This window comes from Zootoca vivipara, chromosome 5, assembly GCF_963506605.1.
Source record: "Zootoca vivipara chromosome 5, rZooViv1.1, whole genome shotgun sequence".
In the NCBI taxonomy this organism is placed as follows: Eukaryota; Metazoa; Chordata; class Lepidosauria; order Squamata; family Lacertidae; genus Zootoca; species Zootoca vivipara.
Window position 1 is genome coordinate 86690590 of NC_083280.1, and position 24553 is coordinate 86715142.

A 24553-nucleotide genomic window follows, 5' to 3' on the forward strand; every position below is an offset into this window, starting at 1 on the left:
CACACACACACACACACACACACACACGGAGAGCAGACCCTGCAACTATCCGTATTTTCCAAGGACAGTCCCGGATTTACAGAAGCCATCCCGGTTTCTGATTTGATCCCGGAATGTCCTGCTTTTCATCAGAGAAATGTTGGAGGGTATGACACAGGAACAATAATTTAAAAGCAAATGTACATATGTTGGATTGCTTTTTAATGATTGTTTCCTCCCTGTCCATGTTTTTAGCCTCCCTTATTTTTATCAGTAAGCTGCCTTGAATCCCTGTAAGGGGAAAAAGGCATAAATAAGTAACAACAACAACATCTCATATTAAGACAACTGGATAGATTTACTTCTCCCCCCCTCTCATGTTTTTAGTTTCCCTTATTTTATATCATCTGCCTCGAGTCTCTGTGAAGGGGGAAAGGCAGGGTATTAATAAATACGTAATAATAATAATAATAATAATAATAATAATGATAATAATAATATAATTTCATATTAAGACAGCTGGTTGCGTTTACTCCCCACCCCATGTTTTTTAGCTGCCCTTATATTATCTGTCAGCGGCCTTGACTCCCTGTGAAGAAGGAGTTGGAAAGGCAAGGTAGAATTAAATAACAGTACTGTAGAATAATAATAACACCACGCATTAAGACAACTGAATGGGTTTGCTCCACCCCTCCCTATGTCTCCAGCCGTCTTTTTTATTTCATCCTTGAGTCCCTGAGAATACTGGCGGTAATAATAATAATAAAATTCTCAGCAGGACAACCTGGGCGGGTTTGCTCTACCCTTCATAGCTCTATGCGCGCGGTCCTTCCCTGCCGCCGGGTAAGGAAGCGGTGGAGGCCGCAAAAAAGAAGCGCCGCTTTCGACGCCCGTGACGTCATTTACGCGACGGCGGCGGCTGTCTGTTTGACGGTGTACCTGCCGGCCGCCCAGAAGGATGGAGCCTCCGAGTCCGGACGGAGCGCGGCACTCGGGGCCGGCGGGCGCCAGGTGAGGAAAGGGGGGAAGGGCGTCTGGGGAGGAAAACGCCCCCCCAAGTCATATAATAGACCTGCCTCGGTGGGGGTGGAGAGAGCCGGTAGCGCGATGGGCCGGCGCTTCTGTCTGATAACCGGAAGATGGGCGGTTCGAGCCCACTCAGGGCAGGATTTTCTGCATCGCGGGGGGTGGGTTGGACTAGATGACCCACCAGGGAACCCGCCCCCTTCCATCTCCTCAAGTTGTACGATTCTAAGCGGAGGATGGGTGGGTGCAGTAGTTGAAATCCCTGCATCACGGGGGTTCGACTAGATGACCCCCTGGGGACCCCTCCACAACTCTACGGTTCTGTGAATCGGAACCGCCCCCCCCCCGCCAACCCACTAGGGTGGCTGGGCGAGGGGCGCGTCTGCCCCGGAGCTCTTCCAAGGGAGGGCGCTTGAGGGACCCGTGTTGCTCTGTGAGGACAAAACGTTTGAGTTAAATGATGCCTCCTCTGCTAGGAGACCTGTGCTGGGGAACCCGCCTGCATTGCCCTGAATCCGGCACTGCTCTGTAGGTGGGTGAGACCCTGTCAAGGAAGCAGCAGGGTATAAATTTATTACATATATCTATTTATCTCATAAAGTTCACACACCACTTGATAAAGCGGTTCACAAAAAGCGATTCTCTTAAGATGACTTTCATGCACGGCGGGCTGCCCTGCCACACTCCTACTTTTTAAGCAGCTGCTTTCTTGACTTCCTTTTTTTTATTCCAGAAAACAGTTATTGGACCTGCCCTGGGAAGACATCCTCTTCCCACATGTTCTCTCGTATCTCCCTCTGAGGCAACTCCTGAGCCTGCAGAGGGTCAGCAAGGCATTTCAGTCTCTAATCCAGCTTTACCTCACCAACATGCGCTGCTTTGATTCTAGGCAGGTATGGGTAATAGTGTGCATGTAGTAAGAATGTGTGCATTCAGTCACATGGCAGAGTGAGTGTGGGGCTGGTTGTTATATTCAAAACAACAACAACAACACAGAAACAATTTAGAAAAAGCAACACCATCACTATCTGCCGCACTTTGTGAAATTAGTAGTAGGTGCTTGGATCAAACTCTCTGGTTTCTCAATTAGTGTTGGGAATAAGTCAGTGTAGGATAAGAGTTAATATTCCTGGTGCTGAACCTTTGAGCTTCAGCAGTGAGTTTGTTCAATAACTGATCCTGGGCAAGAAAGAATTTCAAGCCTAGCTGTGCAGAAGAAAGCAGGGTGGCATAAGAGACAATTTATTTCTAGGAGAAATAAACTGATCTGATCCTTATTCTACCAGATTTTTGATGTAAAATATAGCTTGAAAGTTAATAGTTTTACAGGGATATTTGGTCATATAGAATTTTTTTATTTTATTATTTTCTATTTGTCATTGTCCCCTTGCGGGAACAACGAAATTACTCGGTTGCTACATCCACTCAGATAAAGCATTCCGCATAATCCAAAATTACAAAAGCTAATTAAAAACAGTAAATATACTACAAAATAACAAGTAAAATAAGATGACTTCAAAGTCCGGGCTTTCCATTTAAGGCCAAAATTGCTCTAGAGAAGAAACTGTTCCTGAGACGGCTCGTTCTTGCCTGCATTGTTCTATATCTCCGTCCCGATGGCAGGAGCTGAAAGAAATGGTGACCAGGGTGCGTTGGATCTCTTGATATATCTAGTGCTTTTCTATGGCACCTGGTGGTGTAAATTTGTTCTAAGGTGGTGAGTGAGCAGCCAATAATGCTCTCTGCTGTTTTAATAATTCTACACAGCCCTGCTCTGTCCTGGGAAGTACAGCTTCCGTACCACACACATAAACCGTACGTGAGCACGCTCTGTATGGCACAGTGATAGAAGGCAAGCAGCAGCTTTTGTGGAAGATGGTTTTTCCTTAAAATTCTCAAAAAATACAGTCTCTGCTGCGCCTTCTTCACAAGCCCCCTTGTATTAACACTCCAGGACAGATCCTCCTGTAACTCAATGCCTAGAAACCTAAACGTTGTTACCCTCTCCACACAAATTCCGTCAATCAAGAGTGGCTGGACCTCGTTCTTCTGTCTCCTAAAGTCCACCACAAGCTCCTTAGTTTTCTTTGTGTTTATGAGCAAGTTGTTGACTCTGCACCACTCTGTCAGCCGCTCCACCTCATCTCTATACTCAGTTTCACCCTCCTTATCAGAGATGAGCCCGATCACGGTTGTGTCATCTGCAAATTTGACAACCCTATTTCTAGGGTGGGCAGCGACACAATCATATGTATAAAGAGTATAAAGGAGCGGACTAAGCACGCATCCTTGTGGTGTTCCTGTGTTAGTCCTAAGCATGTTAGACATATAAGGGCCCAACCGGACCCTCTGGGAGCGATCTGAGAGAAAGTCCAGTATCCACCCACAGAGTGATAGCGGGAGCCCCAGATTTCCCAATTTAGTTATCAGACGTTGCGGTAGAATGGTATTGAATGCCGAGCTGAAATCTACAAAAAGCAGTCTGGCGTAGCTCCCCCGCTGCTCCAAATGTGCAAGAACAGCTTGGAGGGCAATCGCCACGGCATCCTCTGTTGATCTTTTCGTTTTGTAGGCAAATTGGAATGTGTCCAATCCCTCTGGTAGGCAGGCAATGACATAATTTCGTACCAGCTTTTCAAAGCACTTCATAATTATGGGTGTAAGTGCTACTGGACGAAAGTCATTCGGATTCTCCGGATTGGATTTTTTTGGTACTGGAACAATAATAGAAGACTTCAGGCAAGATGGGACAGTAGCCTGGGCTAGGGATCGATTTAAAATCCCAGTGAAGACTCCCGCTAGTTGGTCTGCGCAGTCTCTTAAGACTCTTCCAGCTACTCCATCTGGCCCTGTAGCCTTCCTTGAGTTGATTCCCTTCAGCACCTTCCTCATCTCTCCTTCCTCCACTTTGAATACCACATTCCTTTGCACCGATGGTGGCGACGGTGGTGATGGTGGCCTAGCCTCCGCAGGTGTTGCTGCAGATGTTGCTTCAAAGCGGGCAAAAAAGACATTCAACTCCTCTGCGAGGGATGCCCCTCCCTCGTCCACCAAGGAATCTTTGGATTTTTGCCCCGTCAGTTCCTGTACACCTTGCCACACCTGCCTGGTGTTATTACTCTGTAGGTGATCCCCCAGCCGCTGTCTGTACGCCTCTTTGGCCACCCGGATACCTCTCTTTAAATCTGCTCTGGCTGAGCTGTACAGCATCCTGTTTCCACTTCTAAAAGCAGTATTTCTTGCCTTTAGCAGCCCCTGTACCTCCCTTGTTATCCAGGGCTTCCTATTTGGATAGATCTTTATCCGGCGCCTCTGTGTTACATTGTCAGTGCAGAACCTGATGTAATCCAGCACTTCCTCAGTAAAAGTCTCTATGTCCTGTTGGTTAAACACCGCCCAGTCTGTGTCATGAAAACAGTCCTGTAGCTGTTGAGATGCTTCAGCCGGCCATATTGTAATACTCCTCTTTGTTGTTGGAATCCGTTTCCTCAGTGGAATGTATACAGGAGTCAGGAGCAGGGACACGTGATCAGATTGACCCAGGTGTGCTAGCGGTTCAGCTTTATAGGCTTGCTTGACATTTGTGTACAGTCTGTCCAGAGTCCTTTCGCCCCTGGTTGCACACTTTATATGTTGATAAAATTTAGGTAGGACCACTTTCAAATCTGCTTGGTTGAAATCCCCGCATACAATAGATGCAGCCTCAGGATACTTGCATTGTTGTCTATTAACAGCATCGTGCAGGAGACCCAATGCCTCATTGATGTTCGCATCAGGTGCAATATATACTATAGTTATCAGTACTACTGTAAATTCTCGGGGGATGTAAATAGGTCTGCATTTAAGCGTCATAAATTCCACAGTTGGGGAACAATGACTAGCTATCACGGTGTGGTTTGTGCACCAGCAGTTGTTTACATATGCACACAAACCTCCCCCCCTTCTTTTACCAGAGTCCTCTGTTCTATCATGACGGAACACTGTATAGCCTGCTAGTTCTATGGCTGAGTCAGTTATAAGTGGTGTCAGCCAAGTTTCTGTAATCAGCAGAAGACAGCATTCACTCACAGTTCTCTCAGTTGCCACCCACTCACATCTATATGTGATGTGAGCATTGTGTACGTAAAGTTGGTGCTTAAATCTCCGATTATGCATATAAACTCCACAAACTGACTTAAAAAAAAGCATTCTCTAGAACTTTCTAGAAGAGTATGCTTACTTTAACGCACTTAAGCCTGTAGTTTGAACTCTCAAGAGGAGTATGCAGAGTCAAAACAGGAATAGTTACTTTATGCAAAGTAATTTTATTGGTGGCAAAGGATGGTTAAAATACTCTTGCTCCCTTCAATTTTTAATTATTATTTACAGATACTATCTGTAATTTACATCCTACCCTTTAATGCCAATTGCATTTATTAGCTCTGCAAACAAAAATTAGGGCTGGAGGAGAGCGCACAGGATTATTAAAATGCTGCAACAACCCATTTTGTCTTCTTGCCTATGGCAGGTGGGGCCAAACATTCCAAAAGCTGCATTCTGCATCCTGCTAAAAGACAATGAGGTGTTGCAACAGCTGGCAGTACAGAACTGTTCCGATTGGCTGTCTGACAAGGAGCTGCTTCCTGTGATTGGCCAGAACCACCATTTGCAGCAAATTGAGTTGAATGGCTGCGTACAGCTGAGTCGCCATGCCCTGGTGGCCATCTCTTTGAGCTGCCCCAATTTGCGCCGGCTTTCTCTGGCTCATTGCGAGTGGGTGGACAGCCTGTCCCTGCGGAGCCTGGCTGACCACTGCAAGGAGCTTGAGTCCCTGGACCTTACAGCCTGTCGGCAGCTGAAAGATGAAGCCATCTGTTACCTTGCACAGAGGTGTAACAGACTGAAGTCCCTCTCGCTGGCTGTCAACGCGAATGTGGGTGATGCTGCAGTGGAGGAGATTGCCAAAGCCTGTCCTGAACTGGAGCACCTCGACCTCACAGGCTGCCTGCGGGTCAAGAACAACTCCATTAGGTAACCGATGCACATATGGAGTGCAGCAGTTGCGTGTGTTTTTAATGCATTTATATCATGCCTTTCACCCAAATAGCTCAAGGCAAAATACAGGGTTTCATCCTCATAACAAGCCCGATAAATAGCAACTGGCTCAAGGCCACCCAGTGAGCCTTTTGGTAGGGTTATTTTTAAAACCCAAGTCTCCCCAGTTCTAGTTGGACATACTAACCACTAATCAATATAAATGCTATCCTATTACGATAGCTTCTATTCAGTTCATTGCTTATAACCACAGGTCATTCCAATACAAAACCAGGTGGGGTGGAGGAGGATAGATTTTATAAGGCAAATGAAATGAGAAATCAATTAAAAACAAGCATAAATCAATAAAAATAAATAAAACATGGAGGTCTTCTCAAATCACCTGGCATGCAGTCCTTTTTGAGCCATTTTCATGAAGGAGTAAATCACATTTTCCATTGATGGATGTATTTAAAATGCCACAAACTTTCCACAATACTTTGCAGCTTTTTTTCCTTGTGTTTCTTCTGGTTATTTTTATAGTTGTGTCCCCTCCTGTTCCACTTTTGTTCCTATAGCTTGAAGGATGTGGAAGCTCCAGCCTTTGAAACTTATATCCGTCCCACTATGTTTTAAACTTTAACCAAAAATTGCTTTTGCCTTATGTTCTCACCACGAGAGCTACATCTTTATTTTTGGAATGTGGAAGTTGACATTCTCTGTGCTGGTTTTTGGTGCTTCTTGCCCTTCGGCGGGATTCTTGGATGAACGATGATTCATTGGGACCTGTCAGTTCTAGGCAGGATCAGTTTGATTCTGACTGTTTAAATAGTGTTGTTACCCTCCTGATCCAGGGGAAAAAAGTAAAAAGTAAAACATACACTGAAAAATCAACCTTGGATTCTTTTGGCTTTTCATAAAGGCAGTAATAGTACTGGAGTTAGGGTTTGTGGAATCCTGTACCAAAAGTACAGATTCTGCAGCTTGAAGCCTACATTTCTCCAGCCGCAGTAAATGCAAATTCTACAGCATCATGGGCTTACAATTTGTTTCTACATATCATTTTGGCTGGGCCAATTTTCAGAGACCAGTGAATGGAAAGAGATTACTGGTGTTCTGAAAGGCTACTTGGAGACTTGTAGGCTAGCAGAGATAGGGGAAGCAGACATGGGGAAGAAAACCAAATACCCCTTTACTTGATTACCAGAGACTTTACTCTGCCCCTCCAAGGGTATTTACAACCACTTTTCTTTTTACGAGATAGAACGTATTCTTGTAACCTTGGGCCAGCTGACTAATTCACAGGACCACGTTCTGTCTTGAATTTCTGTATCAAAAGAACTGCAAAAACCTCACACATTGTACCTCAGTTATGTAACTTAATCCCTAATCCTTCTCTGCTATGATAGGCAGAGACAATTTGCTGGATATTATCTGGACAGTAGTAGAGATGAGGGATGGAGGTTTTTTGCTGCTAGCTGTTGAATTTCTTGCAGGATTCCTACAGACATCTGGTTGTCCACTTTGAGAACAGGATACTGGGCCATTGGCCTAATCCAGCAGGCTGCTATTATGTTCTTACCCTCCTTAAATGTTAAACCGATGGCCCCATTTCCCTACCAGCCTTGCCTACCTGTGCTGAACGTAAGAAGCTTTCTTATAACACTTTAACCAGTGTTTGATATAACTCAGTACTGTTGACTGAAACAATAACCCTGCTGTCTTGGCTCTCTTAACTGGAAATGCCCGGGATTGAATCTAGCACCTTCTGAATGCAAAATGTGTGCTTTATTGCAGTAGCCCCACCCCAGCCAATCCTAAAGGAATATCATGCTTTGGGCAACTCTGATGCTGGCAGGAGACTGCGAACTTAAAACTTCTTGCATCTTCTCTTTTGATAGGACCTTGGCAGAGTACTGCCCCAAGCTGCGTGCTCTGAAGGTGAAGCACTGCCACGACGTGGTAGAATCCAGCCTCAGCATCCTTCGCAATCGTGGTGTGGAGGTAGACGTGGAACCTCCACTACAGCGCGCCCTGGTTCTCTTGCAAGATGTAGTGGGTTTTGCCCCGTTTATCAATCTTCAGATCTAATGAAGGGAGGGCGCTGTTCAGCGGTCCCTGGTGACTGCCTGTGGGAAGACCTGTCGGATACTGCTGCTGAGGAGCTCAAGAGGCAGAGAGGGTTTACGTCTCATCCCTTCAAGCCGGGCTGGTTCTGATCTACCAATACCGCTTGTTGGGTACCTGTACGCGCATTAGAAAAACCAAACCCACTTGCATTACAATGGACAACAAGGATGTGTTTTGATGCATCCTGGCTAACAGATACATAGCATTACATTCAAGGATATTCTAGAGTTGGACTTTGGGCTTGCTGCTGTGAAGTGACTGCTGACAGCAGTTTCATTGATGTTGAACGCATTTGACTCAACTGCACTTCATGTGGACCTCCAAAGATAAAAAGGGATTTTGGGATGGGTGGGCAGAATCTATAATCACTGGAGAGTAACGTTGACAGCTGGCAATATTAGTATGACTTCCTTTCTGCTTTGAGTTGAGTGCTGGAGAAGTCCTACCACACAGATCCTTCCTTCAGGTGTGCAACTGACTGTTGTGCCCTTAAAGGCGTCAGGGTAGATATAAGAGTGCTGGTACCAGACTGCTGAGAAAAGTGGCAAATACCCTCCTGCTTTTAATGGCAAATGTGGAACACACCTGTGCTGGTGCATGTAGCTTCTTCTGTGTGTGTGTGGTTAAAGGGGTGATATTTATTAGATACTCACCTTCTCGCATCAAAGGTGAGAATTGGGTGAACGAGTGAAATTCTTAGAGCCGATCTTTTAGAAACCAGTCGGAAAATAGCTTTCTAAAAGGAAGCACACTTTTTAACTCTGTAGCAGTCATGGAAGCTAGCTTTACTGTGTTAGGCGAACGTGATCATACATTATGCACAAATGTCATATGACTTGTTATAAAACAACACAAGCAGCACACTAGCGTAGTAAACTCCTGTAAGGAAAAGGACAGAGGAGGAGAAGGAGGAGCAGCTCCTATAGTCACCATAGGCCCTGCTTCTGTATACGGAGAGTTGGATCTCAAGCATGTAAACACAAACTTCTAATTCTAAATTCCATCCCCCATATAAATAGACAGAAGGGTTTCTTCACTATTGGCTGGTAGATGGTGAGAAAACGGCTAAAACGAGTACCCAAGCAGAAGGCATGTGATGGACTTGAGTGGCCCTTAGTGGAATTTATATTTCCTGGCTGGCTTGAGACTGATGTACGTTCTCTTCATTTCTTCACTCTCTGCCTTTTTGATATCCTTGTATCGTTCCCCTTTTGTGCTTACTACCTGATTGTCAATGTAGCGAATCATCTTCTTGGGAGCCTAAGGGCAAAGAACGAAAACAGAAGTTGAGTTGCTTTCCAATCTGAATGGGCTGTTTCTTTGTGAATTGGTTGGTGGAATAGTGCAGTAATAATTTGTGCAATAAATTAACTAACGAAAGGCTCCTGGGAGCTCAAGATGACCCATCCACAGTGGAGACTGGCTGCTACATCTTTGCATGACTCACTGGAAGCTTGAAAGACCAGAACACACGGCCTCTGCTGGGAATTTGGCTGTGGTTGCATTATTTAATGACCTACAAGACAGAGACACAGCAGAATCTGCTGTTTAAGCAAAACGTGTGCTCAGAAGAGTGACATACATAGGGAAATGGCCTCTCTTCATGCGGAGTGTCTTCAATTTCAGTGCAAAAAAATGTGCCTGTTATACTTGGGGGGGATACTATACTGCATGTAAAGGACGTGTTCCAAAAGGGCTGCTGTGTTTAGACAGGAATTCATTTGGGGGGGGCATCCTCTTCGGGGTTACAGTAACTTAAGATGTAGAGCTACACATCTTGCTGTATTCTGGAAGGGCAGGGACAGTACTTGAGTGATACACTCTGACAGATCACCATAAAAAGAGGGTAGCTTGCAGGATGTAACTGGATTCCCTTGCTTGAAGTTATTTGCTTTTATGAACAGTTCTGGAGGACATCAAATTTGTGATCTCACTTAACAAAGGGACTGAGGCATGTTGGACTATGTGGACTATTTGTTTTTCATAGTAACCCCCCCCCCCAAAAAAAAATCCTGTGATATGAAACCTGGCTTCTTGAGTTCATGGAATCGCTGCAGAGCAAATTGCTTTTTACTACCATTTATTTGCAAGACCCCTACAAAACGTGCCTGTCCCAGAGATTCCTTTCTAAAGCAATTGTATTTCTGGAAAAGCATGGCACTATCAGATTTCAGTGCCTGGATGAATGCTTACTGAGATCTACTATTGCCAAATCCTGTGTGTACATAAAATAGCCCCAATGACAATGACATCTGTTGCAGTTTACTAAAAATAAACACAAAGGCTAGCAATAGTCTGGTGCTAGAGACGTTGAGATGGGGGTTGATGCAACTTTTTATGCTGTTGTCCACCCCCTAGCTCTGAGTGGCAAATCTGCTCTAAAACCATTCATCTACTTTTTGCTGGTTCCAGGTTACATTGCCCACAGTTTGTCTGCCCGACCTCAATCCACTGTAAATAATGATACGGAGGAGTGAGGCTGGGTTATAAATGTTCTTTCCCCTATTTCAGCTATCGGCTTGCATACATTTGTGTTGTTTACCTCTTTGGGGGGTGCTGGCCTGTGTGTTTTCTGATCCTCTTCATTATCTACCATCATGTACCTAAAACACACAAGAAAGGCACAAAGCGCTCTCGAGAGGTGGGTCTTTTGGGAAAGTGCAAAACACTTTGCTGATGGAAAGTTTCCCCTTCTTCCTTTGGAGAAAAGTTCCCACCCTGTTGATTTTAAAGTTTGTTATACAGATGACACCCCCTTTCCCACATGGCAGAGCCATATGTGCGATCTACAGATAACTTACATTTAGCAGCCAGTAATGCTGTGTAGTGCTGATTCCATTGACTCTTCTGGGGTAAGGTTGCAGAGGAAACAGCATATAGATTTTTAAATAAAAATGCCTCCGCAAAGCTTTGTGGCTGTACATTTTGCTATTGTCTCCCCCACTAGGTCCTGCTGTACAGAAGTAAGTATTTTGATAATCTAAGATCAAATGTACATACTTTCAGAGAGATGTAACCCTCTTCTTGATAGTACAGCTGGACCTGTTTTCTCCCCTCATATTGTTCAGTTTTCTTTCCAGACACAGAAATTCAATACATCGGAAATACAGTGCGGCTTGCACTATAAAGAGAGCCCAACAGGGAATTGGGAACAAACCCAACTCCTTTCTCTTGACCGAGACCCATTTAATACAGTCCAGCAGGTGCAGGATGCTTAGAAAGTGATTTTGTTTGAAATCCATCGGTTAATTTACCTATTTCATCAGCCTGGATAGCTCATCTGGTTAGAGTGTGGTGCTGATAATGCCAAGGCTGCAGGTTCAATCCCTGTATGGGACAGCTGCATATTCCTGCATTGTGGCAGTGGCGCCCACCCTATGGAACACCCTCCCACCAGATGTCAAGGAAATAAACAGCTACCTGACTTTTAGAAGACATCTGAAGGCAGCCCTGTTTAGGGAAGTTTTTAATGTTTGATGTTTTATTGTGTTTTTAATATCCTGTTAAAAACTGCCAAGAGTGACTGGGGAGGCCCAGCCAGATGGTCGGGGTATGAGTAATTAATAATAATAATAATAATAATTTTATTATTACAGGGGAAGGGTTTGGACTATGATTGTCAGGATCCCTTCCAACTATACGGTTCTATGAAAGCTGATGTTTGACTCTGATGTTCATTTTTGGTGTCCCGAGCTCATATCGGAAAAGCCAGAAATTGTCAGAGCTGCCTTGCGCTTCTGGGTCACACCCAGCAGTCATTTTTAGTAACATGAAACTTGGCATCTGTGCCCCCCACTCAATAACATTAAACTGCGGTAGAATAATGTACACTAATAATATTAGCACTTATGCTCTGTGTATATTTAAATCAGTATTTGCATTTGACACATCATCATCCGTGCCTGGGGTACTGCATTCAACGGGGTATAATTCACTGTTATTGTTTTATGGATGGAAAGCTGAGCATTCAGGGAACAGGCCTGGAATGTCTTATGGGGCAGACCCCATATATAATTCCTGCTGGTGGCTACAGCCCTGGCAACACTGACTCAAGAAAGCTCTTTCCCATTTACAGGTGACACACATATTTCTAGAGCTGGACTGAAAGCCAAAATCGAGCCTGACCACTTTGAACCACACTTCCCGAATTGATTTTTGTGGCTTGTTACTTACTTCTCCAAGATAAATTGCTTTAATTCACCCTGCTTGGGTGTCTTCTGGGATCTTGAAGCTTCCTGAAAGGAAAGAGCAGGACAGGAAATACAGAAGCAGAAAAACGAGAAGGTGATACTCTCATTCAGCTGTTGCCTGGGGAGTATTAACACAGCTTAAAGAATACTGGATATTTGTGAGCATCATGTGATCCCAGCAACCAGTTTCCATAACTCCTATTATGCAGGGAAAGCTGAAAGGTGCCTTGTCAAAAAGAAAAAAATTGTGATCTAAAGTTCTTGAGGTCCATCAGAGAACTATCCACCCCCCGCACCAGGTTCTAAAATGAATGTATTACATGCATGGCTGTTTAAAATCTAAAGCTTGATTATAACACAGAAGTAGGAAAATGGTATATTGTACGAGTGGGAAGGCTAAGATCAACCTGAAAGAATAGGAAATGCTGGAAGGGCTCCAATTGCATACACCGACAGATCTTGAACTAATAAACCTTTAACATTTTAAAGCAGAGCTGGGACACCTTTGTTTCATAGGCTGAGTGTGGCCCCCCTAGGTGTCTCTCTCAGGTCCTTGGAACCCTCCCTAGGCCATGCTCCTCTCCAGTCTTGCTCTGTGCTGTTCTTGTGTGATGTTTGCATGGCTGCAACACAGCCTTGGAAATGTGATACATCGTTTGCCTGGATGGAGATACATGTGTAGCAACCTCTGGCTTTCCTGGCTCTGGCACGCAGCGTATCGTACCAGAGTAGACTGGCACCTGTCACTCTGCCTGCTGTGGCCTTGCTGTGCCACCTCTGGAAGGCAGCCCAAGGAGGAATGCAGCTTGAGAGCTGAAAAGGGTCCCCCACTCTTAGTTTAAAGGATTTGTGGAGGAAACCTGTGTTCAGCGATGATAAAGAAAGCTGAATTGTGCACAGCTTCTGGACCAAAAGGTAGACCTAACAGGCTACCATTTGAATTTTGATTCCCAGCACAGGTGTAGTACTTGGCAGTTCGGTCCAGAACCACCTCTTTCACCTGGCTGAAAATGACCTGGTTTCTCCCAGCCTGCTCCCTGGCATGGCACAGCTATAGTACAATACCTGGTCCTCTCCTGCTTGGACTACTGCAATGCACTCTACATGGGGCTACAGGGTGACTCGGAAACTACAACTAATGCAGAATATGGCAAGTAACTGGTGATAGAGTGGCCACTGGGACCATATAAAACCAGTCCTGAAAGACCTACATGGCCTCCCAATACATTTCTGACCACAACTCAAAGTGTTGGTGCTGATCTTTAAAGCCCTAAATGGCCTCGGTCCAGTATACCTGAAGGAGTGTCTCCACCCCCATCGTTCAGCCCTGACACTGAGGTCCAGCTCCGAGGGCCTTCTGGCGGTTCCCTCATTGTGAGAGGTGAGGTTACAGCAGGGAACCAGGCAGAGGGCCTTCTCGGTAGTGGCACCCGCCCTGCGGAACGCCCTCCCATGAGATGTCAAGGAGATGAGGAAGTACATAAGCTTTAGAATACATCTGAAAGCAGCGTTGTATGGGAAGCCTTTTGATGTGTAATGTTTTATTTTGTTTTTATATATGTTGGAAGCTGCCCAGAGAGGCTGAGGCAACCCAGTCAGATGGGTGGGGCTTGAATAATAATAATAATAATAATAATAATAATAATAATAATAATAATAACCACCTGTATGGTTGTACCCAGGCTATTGAGTTGCACCTTCTCCTCTAGGATGAGCTGAGCTGCCTCTTCCAGGTTCCCCAAGGCCATGCCTAGAGCCTTTTGGGCTTGGCTCACTGTACATGATGGAAACATCTCCAGAATCACTTCCACTGGATCACCATGTATTTCCTGGTCAAGCCAAGGAAGAAACAGAAGGAATCGTAAAATTGTAGAGTTGGAAGGAACCACGAGGGTCATCTTGTCCTACCCCCTGCAATGCAGGCATTTTTTGCCCAACCTGGGGCTTGAACCCACAACCCCGAGATGTTCTAGCAACGGAGCAAACATGCATTTATTGCAACCCCGCTCCGCAAAGCAAACCCTCTCTATGTTTTTAGGGATGTAACCAGCTGCGATGTCACAGCAGACAGGAAAAAAAAGAATTTCACAAAGAAACCCACCAACCAAAGTTAGCTGAAGAGGCCACCAAAGTCCATACCTCTGCCGGGGCTCCCTTGACCGGGGAACATGACAGCCTGTTGTCCTCAGACACACTTGCTCCCTCTTCATGAACATGGGCTGTTGCTTCAGATTTTACAAGGCTCCTGCTCTGCATAGTGTTTTCTGGAAGATGCACAACACCTTTAGACACAAAAGACCCTAGCAGACCCATCTACCTGCCACTCAAAGAGAACAAGACAATTTGTACTGCCTTATTATTTATTTTTATTAAATTTTCTGTTTTACAATATAAAATATTCATTTAAACAACCTTAAAATATCATTGACTTCCTGTCTTCTCTTTCCATGGTTCATTTTGCGTAACATATTATATTTTATATAAACTAAACAATTCAGTATTCCATTATTATATGTATCCAAACTTACTATTTACACTGTTTAATTTATCTTGATGCTGCCAATGTACACAATATCCCCCCCAATATATTCAATATATGTTTTCCAATCGTCTTTAAATGTATGTTCCACTTGTTCTCTTATTCTATAAGTTAGGTCCGCAAGCTATGCATATTCCATCAGTTTCAATTGCCATTCTTCTTTGGTTGGGACTTTGCTCATTTTCCATTTTGGGGCTAACAAAACATGGGCCGCAGTAGGGCATACATAAATAACCTTTTCTGACACCTGGGAATTTCCATCTGAATTATCCTCAACGGAAAGGACTCTGGTTTTTCCTTGGGAAAGTGCTTTTCAACATTTTTTTCAATTCATTATGAATTATTTCCCAATACTCTTTTACCCTTTTACAGGTCCACTACATATGAAAGAACGTTCCCTCGACCTCATTGCATCTCTAGCACTTATCTGATTCAGTCTTATACATCTTAGCATGCCACATGAAACACTGCCTAGACAGTTTTGTATTTATACTAGACACCCTGTGTTTATAGCATAGCATATCTAAATGATGCCGAAATGGACCATGGGCCTCTCACGTACTAATGCTGCACATGTGGGTGAGGTAGCCTGGCTTAAATGAGAATTTTTGAATAGTTCACACATTAGGTAAAGGTAAAGGGACCCCTGACCATTAGGTCCAGTCGTAACTGAGTCTGGGGTTGCACGCTCATCTCACATTATTGGCCAAGGGAGCCGGTGTACAGCTTCCAGGTCATGTGGACAGCATGACAAAGCCACTTCTGGTGAACCAGAGCAGCACACGGAAATGCCGTTTACCTTCCCGCTGGAGCGGTCCCTATTTATCTACTTGCACTTTGATGTGCTTTCGAACTGCTAGGTTGGCAGGAGCTGGGATCGAGCAACGGGAGCTCACCCCGCCGCAGGGATTCGAACCGCCGACCTTCTGATCAGCAAGCCCTAGGCCACCTGTGCCCCTAGTTCATACATTAGGGCTGGGCAATGTATCAACACATTGCCTAAAATCAGTTGGAAGTCCACATTGTGGTAACGGTTCCATAATAAACAACGTGGCATTATATCACGATGTGCAAAAAATTGTGATGTGGGAAAAACCGTGAAGCTGGTCATCGCTTTTCTTGTGATTCCTTCTGCCCTGTTGCTCTCTGTACTATAAAATAACAGTTGTAACAATATGTTAAAGGAAAGTAAAAAAAAAGTGTCCATTTTAGACCCCTAAGCAGTTTCCAGAACTTTACCCCAGGTTCTCTACATAGTTACATCCTTATTGCAGATATCGTGATATATTGGTGTATCACGCTGTTTAGCAGGTGATATATCACAATGTTGGAAGCCAGACATCGCTCTGCCCTAACACACATTATGATTTGCGATATATCGACAGGTCAAAAACTCTGAAACCTATATGTCAATATGGACTTCAAACCAGTTTGGGGCGATATATCGATATATTGCTTAGCCCTACTTTAAAGCATAAGATGCCAAGTTCAACCCTTGGCATCTCCAGTTACCATCATTTATGAGTTTAATTGATTACCTGCCACCCATCCTAAGTGCCATATATTAAATACAACTTTAATATATTAATCAAGTGTTAAAAGGTCAAGCTAAATATTATTAATTGTTATTATCATTCACTGAATTTGTTGGTTGCTTTCTCTTGCCCAAGGCAACTCAAAGCGACTCACAACCCAAAAAAGATTCAAAATGGGTGGTAAAATGCCAGCTCTGCTGGGTTTTTTTGTATTCTCAAGGGCCAGGCACAGTGTCTTCCCACTGCCCACCCCCACCCCAAATCACTTTATACTAAGAAATTATGTGTGGTATCTAAGACCTTGAAGATGTATCTTAATTCCACCTCCTTTTATTCAGTGTGCTACAAGCCTTGTATTTCAGCTAGCCTCTTGGACAACACCTTTAGCCAGACAACACTGCCTGTCACTCGAGTGTTCAGCACACAACTTACGTTTACTGTGGGCTTCATGGAGCCTTTCTGAGAGAGAAACCATCATTTCACAAACGTTGCTACTGCAAGAAAAGGACAGCGCGTTATTGGCAAAGACCAGATTGAGGAGCAATTGGGAAATTTCCTCTTCCATCGCAGTAGCCCATCCAGCGAAGACACAGGTAAGGAGACTCTACTCATCACAAAACATTCCAAAATGGCAAAGGAATGCAGACCAATATAATTTGCAGCCACATGATCATTCTGAATAACCTCAGTCAAAATGCTTTGTTCAGAGCCCATTGTTTGAAATTTGCAGAACTGAAGTAGCGCTGGGGAAACCTAGAAGGACTATATGACGATGACTGTATTACGTGAGACCTCCCATAAGTTCATAAGGCATGGAAGTTCAGTAATTCCTGATGGAAAGAAGACAAAGTCCCTACCAGAGACGAATGGCAAGCTAAACTGATGGAGTACACTAAAATGGCAAAGCTGACTGGAAAACTCAGGAACCAAGAGGACAAAAAATATGGGAAAAATTATAATTTTATCTGGGAGACTACTATAAGCAAATGGAAACATTAGCAGGATTTGAAACCCACTTGTAATGTAACAAACACCATGGGTAATATGGGTTGATTTAAAATATAGAATATGGAATAATATGCAGTTGTAAATGTTGACAATAGGACCCATGGAGGGGATGGGGGGAAGTCTTGAAATTCAGAGTAATCTCTATATAGAGGCGAAACTCAGAAAATTAGAATATCGTCGAAAAGTGCATTTATTTCAGTAACGCAACTTAAAAGGTGAAACCAATATATGAGATAGATGCATGGCATGCAAAGCAAGATATGTCAAGCCTTTATTTGTTGTAATTGTAATTATTTGTTGTTAGGTGGGTCAATTATAAATAGAATGTAATTAATGAAATTTAATAGCGATGTTTATTTTGTATTATTGTAACTATTTGTTACGGCAGAGGACGAGACAGTGTTCTCGAAGCTACGAACATGAGTTTGACCAAACTGCGGGAGGCAGTGGAAGACAGGAGTGCCTGGCGTGCTCTGGTCCATGGGGTCACGAAGAGTCGGACACGACTAAATGACTAAACAACAACAACTATTTGTTTTATTACTGTGGAATTTCCAAAAGAAAGCATTTGTAAAAATTAAAAGAAAAATAAAAAATAAAAAGTTGCATTACTGAAATAAATGCACTTTTCGACGCTATTCTAATTTTCACCTGTACGCACATGCATTTGGATGTTATAAATTCGTATCTGTAAAATCAAATAAAAATGATTTTTAAAAAAGGAAGTTCAGTAATCCACCCCCCCCCCGAAAGTTAGAACAAAAGTTCAGATCCTTGAAAGCAGGAGACTTTTGTAGGGATGACTTGCCTATTATCTAATTTTTCTCCAAATTCACCGGGGACAAAGTTGACAACAAAAGATTGACACTTGCTGTAAAATAAATAAGCTGAAATTCTTCACCACTGAAATCTAGCAAATATGAGCAGAAGGAGATCAAAGTGTTGACAACAGGAGAGCAAGACTCTGACAGGTATGGCCTAAGTGGCACATATCAGAAGAGCTCACTGAGCTGCCATTTAGTACGGCTGCACTGGGTTCAGCCCCAGGTGTGATCACATCTTTTAAAAGCAGTAACATTTACCTGTTGATTTCCGCAAAGCCAGGGATGTATGCTCCCATCATTTCCATAAAGGTGTCCATGTCAAAGTTCTCTTCAAACAACTCATGGGATCCAAGCCCTTCCAGAACACTTGCCATGTAGGAGAAAACAATGTCATCCAGACCACTGGGGGGGAGGAAAGCAAAGCAAAAAGATTCTAGAAACCAGACAACTTCCATTTGCTTGTTCACCACACCCTGTTGGATAAAAGCCACCCGATTCCTTAATGAAAATGGAACAATAAAAAATAGTGGCACTCATTTTTGATATGTTGTTAAAGCGACCCAAACATTTTGAATCTTGTGAACATTGTGCTTTGTTAAGTCACTATTCAATAAGCACTGTGCAGTTTTCTCTCCACCCCAGTCAGATTGGTGAAATGTGAGGGATGATGGGAGCTGAATTGCAACATTAACTGGAGGGCCACAGATCTCCCAGCCCTGCTCTGAACTCTTCACTGTCAGCCAGGTATCTCCAGAGAGGACCGAGAACGAAACCTGCCTGAGAGTCAGCGTAGACCAAGGCTTCCCAAAGTTGGTTCTCCCACTGTTTTTTTGGACAACAACTCCCATCACCCCTAGCTAGCTGGAAAGGTGGTCAGGGATGGTGGGATTTGTAGCCCCCAAAACAGCTGGAAACCCAAGTTTGTAAAATCCTGCCATAGACAATACTGGACATGATTGACTAATTCTATGAGGCAGCCTATTAAGTCCCGATGGAAAAGCTTTTGCTGCAGCCAGGAACACATCTATTTTTAACAAAAGAAAACCTTTGACCTTGCTCTGAAGGTTGGTGTGGGAATGAGCCTGGTTCCAAGACAAAGGCAAAGCCAGAAATTAAAACTGGAAATCCATCTTCAACAGTCTCTTCATCCTGAAGAGTAATTCACCATTTCCTGCCTGCTCCCCTGTTCTGCAGCCCCAAGAATGGAAATTTTAAAAATAACTATTTAAAATATCCACATCAATGATTACTTACAGTTCACGGAAATGGAAGCTGAGGGATACTACTTCCACATGAGCTTAAAGGTTGGCTCAGAAATGTACAGATATGCTGTTTATGTAAAATACTGGGTTTGCCATAATTTGTGTGTCTATAAAATTATGATTTTTCATTTTTTAAAGGAAAGAGTCTGACCTTTCCTGAAGTCCAGAATGCCAGGTAAGGTATAACAGAAGGAAAGCTCTCTGTTGAAGAATGGAGAGGGGAACAGATAATTATTTTGACACTTAAGCTTCCCCCATGAGCTATATGACAATTATGCAACTGTTTTTCTACTGTAGGCACTCATAGCAATTAACAAATTATTAATAAAATTTTACATTCACCATTAATGATGCTATCATCTGACATCTATGAGTACAGCTAAAGACTGAGGAGTACCTATGGAAGTAGAAGGACCAATGTGCCATGACGACATTGCAATGCTGTGCGTAAGACCCTCTTTGAAAAACATCAGAGGGAAAGGAAAGGAGAAAAGGAGGTTGCATCCATGAATTAATTTGTTTACACATCCAGCTTACTCAACCATAACAACTTGTTAAAATTATATACTCCATCACTAATTTTCTACAAAAACAAAACATATCACCCCCCCCCAGTGCTACAGCAAGCCAATTTTGGCTTTGATCCAGTACAGTAACTAAAAATAGTCAAATTCATTCAGTAGCACCTTAAAGATCAACTAAGTTTACGAAAGCTCATACCAAAATAAAAACTTAGCTGGTCTTTAAGGTGCTACTGAAGGAATTTTTTTATTTTGTTTCGACTCAGACCAACACGGCTACCTACCTGTAACTAAAAATAGTCATTACGTAAGGTTTGTGGTTCAAATCCCCGTGACAGGGTGAGCTCCCGTTGTTCGGTCCCTGCTCCTGCCCACCTAGCAGTTTGAAAGCACGTCAAAGTGCAAGTAGATAAATAGGTACTGCTCCGGCAGGAAGGTAAATGACGTTTCCGTGCGCTGCTCTGGTTCGCCAGAAGTGGCTTGGTCATGCTGGCCACATGACCCGCAAGCTGTCTGCGGACAAACGCCGGCTCCCTCGGCCTATAGAGTGAGATGAGCGCCGCAACCCCAGAGTCGTCCACAACTGGACCTAACGGTCAGGGATACCTTTACCTTTAAGGTTTGTAGTTTCAGAAGAAGGAAGCCCTTCCCATAAACTGGATTTGGAACTGAAATATCACCATAAGGGTCCCAGGGACACAAAGGCTAGTAGATGCCAGCCCACTCTGTAAGGCAGTTGTGACATACAGTACCGCAAATGAAAATCCACACCGTGAAAATCCATACCATGGAAAACGTGGCACGCTTCTGTATGGCTGTCCTAGACCCAAAGTGAGATAAAACATACCTCAAGTCAGCACCCGGGATATGATTCTGGATGAAGACTGACAAACTATCTTGGATTATTCTCTCCGGCTGCATTTCCTTTGAGGAGTGGGTGCTGGGGAAGAAAGAGCACACACAGAGAGAATTTCAAAGTGCAAACCAACACGAGCTCCAATGCGTAATGCTGAATTTGCAGGCCAAAATATGCAGATCAAGGCGCCGCTCAAGTTATTTTGTACTGTACTGAGTCGATACAGGCATTTCCCAGCAAAGGCAAGTCCCCCCCCCCCCCATTCTGAAAGTGCCAAGAAAGATCACAGGCCCCAGCAGTTCTTCCCTGGTGAAGCTACCGATTTTGAGCCACGGCCTCAGGTGAAGGAGAAGTGGAATATTCCAGTCAATAACTCAGCTTAGATCCAAATTCTGCATGATCAATGCACGAGGGCATTTAGCACATGGACAGGCAAACTAAGGCCCAATTGCCTTCTAAATCCGGCCCGTGGACGGTCTGGGAATCAGCGTGTTTTTACATGAGTAGAATGTGTCCTTTTATTTAAAATGCATCTCTGGGTTATTTGCGGGGCATAGGAATTCGTTCACCCCCCCCCAAATATAGTCCAGGCCCCCACAAGGTCTGAGGGACAGTGGACTGGCCCCCTTCTGAAAACGTTTGCTGACCCCTGATTTAGCATACCAGGTGGGTTTTCTCTCTTAAGCCACCAGGAGTCAGGATCAGGATCATGCCCCACTGCATGCAACAACAACAACAACAATTATTTATTATTATTTACACCCCGCCCATCTGGCTGGGTTTCCTCAGCCACTCTGGGCAGCTCCCAACAGAATATTAAAAACATGATAAAACATCAAACATTAAAAACTTCCCTAAACAGAGCTGCTTTCCGATGTCTTCTAAAAGTCAGATAGTTGTTTATTTCCTTGACATATGATGGGAGGGCATTCCACAGGGCGGATGCGAATACTGGGAAGGCCCTCTGCCTGGTTCTCTGTAACCTCACTTTTTGCAGGGAGGGAACTGCCAGAAGGCCCACGTAGCTGGACCTCAGTATCCGGGCTGAACAATGGGGGTGGAGACGCTCCTTCAGGTATACCCGAGTGTCTAGGAATACAATCCTTTCCCAGTCTCCTGTTGATAAGCACCCCCACCCCCACCACGGGCACCAATAGTACTTGGTGTGTGATTTTCATCAGGAAAACGTTACATAAATCCCCTCCTCCCTTGAGTCTCAATCCTGCCTGCAATTTATTTAGCCATGGGCGGGCTTTGTAAACAATGCTGGGTAGAATGAAAGAGGGACTTGAACCCACAGCTCACCACCGCAACCTATAAATGAAAATGCTTTAGGGACAAAACTGCGAAGTAGGAATAGCACATTCAAGCATTTGTTTTTGCTGGGCTCGTATTGGGATGATGTGATTAGAGCTGTCAAAGGCTCCATACGTAATCATTTACGTTCCAGATGTTCCGGAATAATGGCAATGATCTGTCTTGGCGCACGGCGGCAAGTATATCCAATGGAAAGGAAGGAGTACCAGGGGAGTAAGCGCATTGATACGAATGAATGGCATTTAACTAAAACCAGGTGTAGATATGTGCAAGTACCACAACGGTAAGAAGGATTTTGCGTCCTGCACTGTAAAGAGTGCCATAGAATACTTTCCCTAGCGTGGCAGTGAAGTCATGCAGGCAGGGGGGAGAGAAAGGTTCTCACCAACTTGGTTTCTGCATGTCAGGCTGCCGTGAAAAGGAACTAAAAGAGAAGCAATTTACAAATATGAAGGACAGCAAGACCATAAAGATGCTGGATGTTTCTGCAGTCTTTTGCAAACACACACACACACACAAACAATTTTCATAATATTAATAACCGCCAAAGAGATGTGTGCTTTTGTAATAATTTGGAAAGGGTGTCTGAGCAGCCTCTGAGCATCTTTCGCCCAGGCAGGGTGGGGGAGGCTCCATCCTGCCTGGGAGAATAGGGACGGGAGCCATCATTAGGCCAAGTAGGCAACAGACCTCGGAGAGGCGCTGCACAGGCCTTCAAGGGGCGCGGTTTTAGGCAAACTAGTTTTCTTTTGCGTTTGAGAAAGGCAATTTAAGATCGAGGCACTACTTTTTCTTGCCATTTAAAATAAACTTTGCAGCTTCAAGTTTTCATTCCGCCCCTCACCTGACTTTGAAAATCTAAGTTAGCAGGGGAGGAGGGTTCGGATGGGTGCGCGCGCGCGCAAGTATTTAGCCTCGCCTAGAGCGCAAAACAGCCCCGGCACTGATGCTGCCAGGAGAGCAGCAGGGGACTCCGCCGGAGGGTGAATGCACTCTGCCCACGCTCAGGAGGCGGCGCAAAACGACGACGACGACAAGCAGCTAAAGTAAAGGGCCTCGGGCAACACTCACTAGGGGCGTGCCTCTCTGTAAGTCTGTCTGTAGGTCTGTCCGCCGGGCGACCTGCGCGCCTCCTCCGCCCGCTCCCGCGTAGAGATGTTGAAAGAATCACGTGGCTCCGAATCCTCCTTCATCCCAAAGTGGGAGGAGGAGGAGGATGTGGTCCAGATTAGCATCACTGCGCATAGACTTAGAAATGCAGACTGATCATTCGCATCCGAATAGGAGACTTCCTGGTAACTTCTGAAGACTCACTCGCTCTTTCTTCTGTCATGCGCCTTCCTAGTGGGCTGCTAGCTAGCGTGTATATATTGCAAGTTCAAATTGGATTGGCACATGTGAATAAATAAATCCAGTAAATCAATACAAAATACTTAACTGAAAGTTGAAATGATCAGATTTATTTGAAACTGAAACGCTCACTGAAGTCGCTTGGATGGTGTTGCCAGGCTTTGACTCCGAACCTGAACCAGGGAAGCTACACCATGAGAAAGGAGAAGGAAGGAACTCATCAAAGAACAATTAGAAGAGTTGAACATAGCAGACCAAGTAAAAGAGGCAGAAATGTTTTACCCCACCACAAAAAAGGCTCTGCTCCTTTCTCCTGCTCAGCCATCATGCACCAAGTAGAGTGGCCAGTACCTTGTGGAGAATAAAGACCTGGCAAAGGTCGACAATGGCAAGGGAGCATTGCTTCAGTAGGTATGCTTACTAAGTGTACACAGAAAAACTGCCCTGGGCAAACAGGAGGAATTTTAGAAGGTTTTCAGCAAATCAAAGAAAACTTGTTTTAGTTTAGATTTTTAAAATATAATTTTGCAAAATATACTCACTAGTTGCAGATCCTCCAAGTGTCCCTATTTTTGAGGATCAGTCACAGATTCACAGAAGTCATTCTGGTTTTCTGGTTTGATCCCAGAATGTCCCTATTTCCATCCCTATTTTCCCTGGAGAAAAGTTGGAGGGTGTGGAGTTATGCAACCCCTGAGCTGAAGAGATAAGTAACTATGCAACCTTTAGAAGACATCTGAAGGATGGCGCTTAACAGATTAAAGTTGAATCCGGACAAAAGTACTGTTCTTGGGGGACAGGGGGCGGGCTGGTCCTAAATGGTGTAACTGTGCCCCTGAAACACCAGATGTGCAGCCTGGGAGTCATTTTGGACTCTCAGCTGTCCATGAAGGCGCATGTCAATTCTGTGTCCAGGGCAGCTGTCTACCAGCTCCATCTGGTATGCAGGCTGAGACCCTACCTGCCTGCAGACTGTCTTGCCAGAGTGGTGCATGCTCTGGTT

At 44.3% G+C, this 24553-nt stretch overlaps 2 protein-coding genes across 4 annotated transcripts; one reads left to right on the forward strand and one right to left on the reverse strand.

Annotated features, from left to right (window-relative positions):
* Positions 1 to 870: 870 nt before the first annotated feature.
* Positions 871 to 8826, forward strand: FBXL15 (F-box and leucine rich repeat protein 15). Its single transcript, XM_035138303.2, has 4 exons — positions 871 to 990; positions 1739 to 1898; positions 5513 to 6015; positions 7920 to 8826. Exons 1-4 carry the CDS (start codon positions 938 to 940, stop codon positions 8107 to 8109), a joined length of 906 nt encoding a protein of 301 aa, XP_034994194.1. The 5' UTR covers positions 871 to 937; the 3' UTR covers positions 8110 to 8826.
* A 74-nt stretch (positions 8827 to 8900) lies between these two features.
* CUEDC2 (CUE domain containing 2) lies at positions 8901 to 23382 on the reverse strand. Of its 3 annotated transcripts, XM_035138307.2 has the most exons (10): positions 23272 to 23381; positions 20875 to 20967; positions 19658 to 19707; positions 18503 to 18646; positions 16845 to 16906; positions 14478 to 14602; positions 14003 to 14167; positions 12322 to 12383; positions 10691 to 10751; positions 8901 to 9408 (listed from the first exon to the last, which is right to left on the reverse strand). In XM_035138307.2, the coding sequence occupies exons 4-10, from the start codon at positions 18616 to 18618 to the stop codon at positions 9262 to 9264; spliced, it is 738 nt and encodes a 245-aa protein (XP_034994198.2). In that variant the 5' UTR covers positions 18619 to 18646; positions 19658 to 19707; positions 20875 to 20967; positions 23272 to 23381; the 3' UTR covers positions 8901 to 9261. The 3 variants fall into 3 exon arrangements, with proteins under 3 accessions (XP_034994198.2, XP_034994195.2, XP_034994197.2); XM_035138304.2 differs by lacking the exon at positions 19658 to 19707 and having other exon boundaries at positions 23272 to 23382; XM_035138306.2 differs by lacking the exon at positions 19658 to 19707 and having other exon boundaries at positions 16845 to 16903.
* Between the last annotated feature and the right edge of the window lie 1171 nt (positions 23383 to 24553).

Excerpts from the sequence above, each read along its gene's own strand:
- FBXL15 (XM_035138303.2), top strand. The coding sequence starts at position 938 with ATGGAGCCTCCGAGTCCGGACGGAGCGCGGCACTCGGGGCCGGCGGGC. Across the intron at positions 991-1,738 it reads TCGGGGCCGGCGGGCGCCAG|AAAACAGTTATTGGACCTGC; the intron begins GTGAGGAAAGGG and ends TTTTTATTCCAG. Across the intron at positions 6,016-7,919 it reads GTCAAGAACAACTCCATTAG|GACCTTGGCAGAGTACTGCC; the intron begins GTAACCGATGCA and ends CTCTTTTGATAG.
- CUEDC2 (XM_035138304.2), bottom strand. The coding sequence starts at position 20,948 with ATGCAGCCGGAGAGAATAATCCAAGATAGTTTGTCAGTCTTCATCCAG. Across the intron at positions 14,603-16,844 it reads CCATGAAGCCCACAGTAAAC|AAAACACTATGCAGAGCAGG; the intron begins GTAAGTTGTGTG and ends TGCATCTTCCAG. Across the intron at positions 10,752-12,321 it reads AAGCAATTTATCTTGGAGAA|GTACATGATGGTAGATAATG; the intron begins GTAAGTAACAAG and ends TGTGTGTTTTAG.